The sequence below is a fragment of the Platalea leucorodia genome (assembly GCF_965183815.1).
Source record: "Platalea leucorodia genome assembly, contig: HAP1_HAP1_SCAFFOLD_193, whole genome shotgun sequence".
NCBI classification, from domain to species: Eukaryota; Metazoa; Chordata; class Aves; order Pelecaniformes; family Threskiornithidae; genus Platalea; species Platalea leucorodia.
Window position 1 is genome coordinate 42,034 of NW_028121363.1, and position 7,996 is coordinate 50,029.

General features: G+C 52.2%; 1 protein-coding gene across 1 annotated transcript; it reads left to right on the forward strand.

Moving 5' to 3' along the window:
* Nucleotides 1-4,550: 4,550 nt before the first annotated feature.
* LOC309603759 (olfactory receptor 14I1-like) lies at nt 4,551-7,720 on the forward strand (the record flags this gene model as incomplete). The annotated part of the gene is made up of 3 exons (XM_082338674.1): nt 4,551-4,560; nt 6,948-7,189; nt 7,442-7,720. 3 exons carry the CDS (start codon nt 4,551-4,553, stop codon nt 7,718-7,720), a joined length of 531 nt encoding a protein of 176 aa, XP_082194800.1.
* Nucleotides 7,721-7,996: the final 276 nt, after the last annotated feature.

Sequence of the window (7,996 nt, forward strand, 5' to 3'; positions counted from 1 at the left end):
TGGCCTCACCTTTAATTTACTGCTTCCCTTTTTCCCCCTCTCAAATTCTTCACTGTTCTCATTCTCACACCTTCCAAAAAGGCCAGCCTGCCCTGGCTGGCTGGGGTGGAGTTCATTGTCTTCATAGCAGCCCGTAGGACTCCAAGTTTCAGATTTCTGATGAAAACTCTTTTAGCTATTGCTGAACAGTGCTTAAACAACAGGAAGGCCTTTTCATGCTGTTTCTCACGCTGCCCTTCCAATGAGTGGGCTGGGTTTTTCGCTAGAAGTTGGGAGGGGACGCAGCCAGGACAGCTGACCCCAACTCACCAAAGGGATGTCCCACACCATATGACATCATGCTCAGCAATAAAAGCTGGGGGAAGAAGGAGGAAGACGTTTGGAGTTTTGGCATTTCTCTTCCCAGGTAATTGTTACTCACGATGGAGCCCTGCTTTCCTGGAAGTGACTAAACACCTGCCTGACGATGGGAAGGAGCGAATGTATTCCTGATTTTGCTTTACTTGTGGGCACAGCTTTTGCTTTACCTGTTCAAGTCTCCTCATCTTGACCCATGAGTTCTTCCTCACTTTGCCATTGCAATTCTCTCCCCATCCCTCAGGAGACGAGAGTGAGTGAGTGACTGGCTGGGGGCTTAGAGGCCACATTACGGACTTATTTCTGTTTTCATTAAAAGCAGTAACAGTACCATGTTCTAAAATTTCCTCTTCTTCTTCATGATGATAAATTTAATTCCTTTCATTTTATTTTTGTCATTCATTCTGAATTCACAAGGTCGCTCTAACTTAAGAGTATGTAGATTCTGGCATGAAGTGTTTAGAACACTGCTTTTTCTCTCATAGCTAACACTTTCTTACCATTTCATGGTAATACCTGTCAGACAATGTTGCCCTTAATTCATTTCTGCTGTCTGTCTTTCATCCTTCTTTCAAGTGTGTGTGTGTGTGTGAGGAGTTCATTGTTTTACCAAAAAATGTCAAGGGGCAGATCCCAAACTGGTGAAATGGAGAAAGCAAGGCAAATTTTTCTGTGGTGGACACTGACACAACACCGTTATCTTCATTTTGGATATCTGAAGACCTAACCCTTCCACAGAGTGCCTGGAAGGTCTGAAGTCCCTCCATCTGCCCTGTATGTCAGCATCGAAGGTGAAATTACTCCAGTCAGAGGTGTTGTTTGGATTCCCCTCACAGTCTAAACCACCACATGGGTCAGGAGATATTCCAGGACTTCTCAAGGGCCATCATATTCCTCTGGACCACAAAGTGGAATCTCAGGGGTCATGGCATACCAATACTTGTGTTCAGGGACCTGGTCAACTGACCCATCTCTATTTCTGTAACGGTGCTTGAGTTTACTCAAGGAACCCTTGAGTCGATCCCCATCCACTGCTGGCTGTCCTCCTGCACAGGAGGAGAACACGGGGGCATCCCCTCAACACAGGGAGCATCCCCGAGACTCATCCTCTCTGCCAGTCTCTCCAGCAGAGCCTGTTTTCCTCCATTGCAGAACCCCACACAAGCAAGCTGTCCCACCACATCTCATTTCATCCCAAACCATCACAGTTGTGTGACAAGCCACAGGGCTCCAGCTCCTCCTGCCTCTGATCCACCTCCTCCTGGCTGTGCACGGTTTGGACACAGCAGCTCAGCTGTGGCACCTGGGTGGAGCGCAGACTTCTCACAGGGAAACCTGAGCAGTGACCCTGACCAGAAGACCACGGTACAGCCAGCTGGGCTGCACTGCACGTACAGCCTGGCCTTCACGCCTGTGCTGTGCTGCACAGATCCCTTGGCCACAGGACAACCTCAGCAGCTCATTGTCCCAAGGGGCCTGCAGGCAGCTCCCACTCAGTACCAGCCCTTACGCCTCCTGCGTGGCCTTGTCTGTACCTAACAGTGCAGCAAGGAGTTCTCATGAGAACTTCCTTTCTCTTTGACTGTAGAGATGAGGAAAAGAGTTGTTTTCTTGTAAGAAAATTTAAGAGCAGCTTGAATGACCAAACCAGGAGACTGTCTTCTATGGGTGGGTCTGCAGGGCATGCTGTGGGGGGGTCAGAGGCCTGTTCAGTGCTATGCCACTTGGGGTTCCCACCATCTAAAGGCACCTGAGATGATCTGCATGATTCTCTCCTTACAGGGTTAGTGCTAATGAGCAGCATTTTACAAGATCCCTCACAGCGTCCGAGTGCCTTTCTTACTGGAATTACAATGAACCAGTGCCTCCTGGTGAAATACACTCTCTCAGCACCCTTGAGTGCAGCCCCTCTGGTCCCATGGACTGGTAAGGGTGTAGTTTGCTCAAGTAACCCCCGCCTTGGTCCTCATCCACTGCTGGTTCTTCTCCAGAGTTCTGCCTCAGAGCGGAAAGGCCTGGGAGATCTTGCTGGTGGCAACTGAGGCAAAGCGTGTTAGAGTATCTCAGCCTACCTACACCTACTCTTACTACATTTAGCAGTGGTCCCACAGTATTTCTGATTCCTCTGTAGCTTCTGTTCCTGAAGTAGAAACAGCTCATCTTGGTGCCCTTGCATGCCCTTTTCAGTTTCAGTTGAGTAGGACGTATTGCTGAGCTTGGGGGATACTTTCTTTGAAGACAAGGTGTATCCAGGCACACGGTGCAAATGGTTCGTCTGTTCCTTGGCTGTATCATCGTGGGTGTGAGTAAAGACCCCAGTGTGATGTGCTTTGTGTTCAGGCAATGCCTGCAGCTCTTGGGAAGAGAAGGGACCTTGCCTCTCGGATGGCATCTGATGACTGATGCCTCTGACTGATGGCATCAGTCAATGGCACACAGGCACCAAATCACACTGCTTGCAATGCCATCTGGGGTGTCTGTCACACACCCACCCTGAATGGGAATTGCTTTCCTATTGGTCATAAAATCATGATAGATTCACAGAATGGTTTGGGTTGGAAGGGACCTTAAAGATCATCTGGTTCCAACCCCCTTGCCATGGGCAGGGACACCTTCCACTAGACCAGGTTGCTCAAAGCCCCATCCAAGCTGGCCTTGAACATTTCCAGGGAGGGGGCATCCACAACTTCCCTGGGCAGCCTCTTCCAGTGCCTCACCACCCTCATAGAGAAGAATTTCTTCCTTGTATCTAATCTAAAGCAACCCTCTTTCAGTTTAAAGCCATTACCCCTTGTCCTAGCACTACATACCCTTATGTAAAGTCCCCCTCCAGGTACTGGGAAGTCTCCGCAGAGCCTTCCCTTCTCCAGGCTGAACAACCTCTCTCTACCTGTCTTCATAGGAGACCTGCTTCAGCCCTCTGATCACCTTCATGGCCCTCCTCTGGACTCACTCCAACAGGTCCATGTCCTTCTTCTATTGGGGACCCCAGACCAGAATGCAGTACTCGAGGCGGGGCCTCATGAGAGTGGAGTAGAGGGGCAGAATCACCTCCCTCGCCCTGCTGGTCATGCTTCTTTTGATGCAGCCCAGGATTCGGCTGGCTTTCTGGGCTGCGAGAGCACATTGCTGGGTCATGTTGAGTTTCTGATTAACCAACACCCCCAAGTCCTTCTCCTCAGGGCTGCTCTCAATCCATTCTCGGCACAGCCTGTATTTCTGCTTGGGATTGCCCCGACCCATGTGCAGGACCTTGCACTTGGCCTTGTTGAACTTCATGAGGTTCACACGGGCCCAACTCTCCAGCCTGTCAAGGTCCCTCTGGATGGCATCCCTTCCCACCAGCGTGTCAACTGCACCCCACAGCTTGGTGTCGTTGGCAAACTTGCTGAGGGTGCACTCAATCCCACTGTCCAAGTCACCGACAAAGATGTTAAGCAGCGCCAGTCCCAAGACTGACCTCTGAGGAACACCACTCGTCACTGGTCCTGTGCTGTCTCTGCAAGCCTTGGCATCCCATGGAGCTCTGTGGGCCTGGATTTATAAATTAAATTGAGTAGACACCCGGATCTCTGTAAGGCAATGTGGGGATGAACATGAGGCAACTGCCAGTAGAGTGAGTGGAGACCTAGTGAATACAGCTGATGGAGAAGAGAAAGAGAGAGCCTGAGCTCTCCCTGTGGCACATGTATCCTCTCAAGGCTCCTGAACGTAATGAGTGGGGGCAGGTTCAGGTGCCCTCATTGGGGCATCAGCTGTCATTTCAGTTGGCCAAAGAAAATTCCCAGCAGCCTCTAAGAGGATTCCCCCAGATGTTGGCCTGTCTGTATGAACGGCTCCATTAGAGCTTGCAGCTGCCTCCACAGATCTTTGACCACTCCTGGCACTTTCAATGTCACCAGGTGTTGTGTCTGAACAGCCCAGTCCTGCCCTCCATCCCCATTAACAGGCATGGGAACTGAGGCAAGGAGCTCACATGCGGGTGCCTATTCTGTGCCCACTTGAACACCTGATGCAAGAGGAATCTCACCTCCTGTTGGCTTGTGTTGTGCGTGGGAGGGAGCTAAGTCCCCTTCTAGCCCCAGGACTGCAAACCCACAAAGGAGATGTGTCTACTGACTCATCTGCATCCCTTCCCTCAGCAGGGGTAACACAGATCCCTCCTTGTCACTGTCTGCTTGTCCTGTGTCATGATGGAACAAGGTAAGCTGATTCTCCTGCCCAAGTCTTTTCCTGATAGAAGAAATGACAGTGCTGGGAATAATTGTGTCTCCCCAGCTGAGAGAGGGAAAAGAAGTGTTTTCTTTCAGTCTGTTTCACAGCAGGTTCTGTTTCACAGCAGGATCTTCACAGCCCTCTACATGGTAAGTCCTTGGTTGCAGGACAATGTAACTGGTGTTCCTGGAGGAATCTCCACAAGCTGCTACATCCCACAGCCTATGGGATCATTCAGGAGGACTCTCGCAGTTCCCCTAGGGGTAAAGGAGGAGGACGTGCTGCAGAGGAGGACTTCCCTGCTGCACCATCAGAAGGAAAAGGCAATACAGCTGCTGCCTTCTGGGGTTTTGAAGATCAGTGTGCACCTGTGTGTGCCCAGGGCTGTCCTTCAGAGCAGGGTCACTGCACCCCAGGGGGCTGTGTGCTGGGGCAGGGACTCTGCCGTCTGACTGGGTCAGCACTCAGCCTGCCCAGGGAGCACCCTTCAAAGCTGTAGGGAGAAGCTGTGGGTGGAAGCAGGGCAGGATCCCTCTGCTGTCCAGAGGGTGCAGCGTGGGTCAGGGCTGCTCAGACTTCTACATCACCCAGAGGACATTTGCAGAAGGTCATTTTAAAGATGGCTGTCAAGGTACGGGATTGCCTGAAAGGAAAGAAATCTGTGCTTTGAGTTTATCCACTCTTGATAGGCTGGGTGGGCAGTGGGAGATAGGAATCTATTTCTCTGCTCTGGAACAGGCGATGAGACCCCAGTTCTCGCTAGGACTTGTCTGAGCTGCTCCTTAGCCCCTGCACACACAGAGATGCTCCTGGGCAGTGCCCTGCTGCCAGGAGGTGCCTGCAGGGCAGAGCTGAGCACACAGCAGGTGGGATGGGCTGTGTGAGCATAGAGAGGGAGGAAATGTGGGGATTCAGGCATCTCCCTGCCATCCCCTGCACTGCAGATGCTTTCCTGGAGCAATCCCCTGGTCTCCTCAGTCACACAGCAGAGCCTCTGCCCTTAATGGCATGGAGACTTGGCCATGGGTTGCCTTCCCATCAGCCTGACGACCAAAGAGAGTTAAAATTCAAGGGTCTGACTGTGTCTCCCTCTCCTGCCTCCCCTGGCAGGGCTCCTTTGGCATGTTCTCCTCTTCTCCCTGACGCCCTTCTTCTTACTGGTACACTCACTGCTGCTGGTGGGGGGGTGAGGATTCAAGTGCAGCTCAGACACCAACGCTGCGTGTGCTGTCATGCACATATGGCCATGGAGGAAAAGCACCCAGCTCGCACCCTGTTCACCTGTGGGGCTCTGGGGACTGCAGTGTCTGTGGCTGGCACTGATCTCACCCTCCCTTCAGGACATAACAAATTCAGGAGAGTTGACTCTGTCCTTGGGAGGTCCTGCTGGGCTGCAGGCTGCCCTCCCGTAGGGCACAGCTCTCCCAGGGCATCTCTGTCTTATGCAGGAGCCCCATGGAGAAGACACCTCGGTGCTAAGGCCATTGAAATGCTGCTGGGTGGCTGCATGCGGGCAGCTGTCATGAGCCCTCTGTGCCCCTGGTTGGGAGGGCAGAGCTGAGATCCTCCTAAGGTACGATGAGATGGGGTGAGGGGTTTGGAGATCTGCACTGGGAAACTGCATTCCTCTGCTCCCAGCAGTGGCCTCTTTCTTTTGGGGGGAACACGCGAGTGCGATAGTCCTCCAGGTGGAAGAGCTGCCAGCACAGGGCAGCTGAGAGCAGGGCTGATGGACAGAGTGGCTGTCCTCACTCTGCACTAAGGGACAGTCCCTGTGCCCAGTCTCAGCACCCACAAGGTTTCCCTTGCAGTGCAGCAGAAATGCCAGGCATTGCTGCATTCAAACCACTCCTCAGCTGTGCTGGGGCAACCAGAACAGAAGGCACAACCCAAACTCCCCACAGCTCTGCTCTGCCGTCAGGTGAACTGGGAGTGACAATGCTGAAAAGCTCTTTGACATCACGACTAGATTTAATCTGAGAGCACCCCGAGTTCCTGTTTACTTGTTGCTGTAGGGCAGGACTGAGTCCTGCAGAGCCCCCAGCAGAGCCTCCTGCTCCCTGGGGCACACTCAGCCAGCACCAACCAGAGCTCACCAAAGGTCTTTTGGAAAAGTGAAGGGCGGTATTGGGGCTTTCTATAAGAAATTGAATAGATTTTTCTGAAAGCGGTCAGCGCTAACTTCTCACTTCTTTTACCTCCTCGAACAGATCCTCATGCCCAGAGGGATAAAATGTCCAACAGCAGCTCTGTCACCCAGTTCCTCCTCCTGACATTCACTGACACATGGGAGCTGCAGCTCTTGAACTTCCGGCTCTTCCTGGGCATCTACCTGGCTGCCCTCCTGGGCAATGGCCTCATCATCACCACCATAGCCTGCAACCACCGCCTCCACACCCCCATGTACTTCTTCCTCCTCAACCTCTCCCTCCTCGACCTGGGATCCATGTCCACCACTCTTCCCAAATCCATGGCCAATTCCCTCTGGAACACCAGGGCCATCTCCTACGCAGGATGTGCTGCCCAGCTCTTTCTGTTTGTCTCTTTTATTTCAGCAGAGTATTGTCTCCTCACCATCATGGCCTATGACCGCTACGTTGCCATCTGCAAACCCCTGCACTACGGGACCCTCCTGGGCAGCAGAGCTTTTGTCCACATGGCAGCAGCTGCCTGGGGCAGTGGGTTCCTCTATGCTCTCCTGCATACTACCAATACATTTTCACTGCTGCTCTGCAATGGAAATGCTGTGGACCAGTTCTTCTGTGAAATCCCCCACATCCTCAAGCTCTCCTGCTCAGGTGCCTACCTCAGGGAGGTTGGGCTTATTATGTTTAGTCTCTTTGTGGACTTTGGGTGTTTTGTTTTCATTGTGCTGTCCTATGTGCAGATCTTCAGGGCCGTGCTGAGGATCCCCTCACAGCAGGGACACCACAAAGCCTTTTCCACGTGCCTCCCTCACCTGGCCGTGGTCTCCCTGTTTATCAGCACTGCCATGTTTGCCTACCTGAAGCCCCCCTTCATCTCCTCCCCGTCCCTGGACCTGGTGGTGGCAGTGCTGTACTCAGTGGTGCCTCCAGCAGTGAACCCCCTCATCTACAGCATGAGGAACAAGGAAATAAAAAATGTCCTATGGAAACGGGCCCAATAAATGATGTTTCACTGACAATAACCTGCCTCCTCTTCTCTGCATGTTTCCCAGAGTTTATCTTAGGCCACAATTCTGCTTTCTTCTCCTGTGATAATTCTACTTAGAGATAATTGTCTGGGTTCATACTCCTTCTGTGGAGGTTTGATCCTGTTGTGCCTGACCCTTGCACAACACTGTGCCACATGTAGCCTGTCAGATAGCAGCTCTTTGATTAAAGGAGATCTCCTGGGTGCAGTGCCAAGAAAATGTCCAAGGAATTCGTTTCTGTTCTCCTTG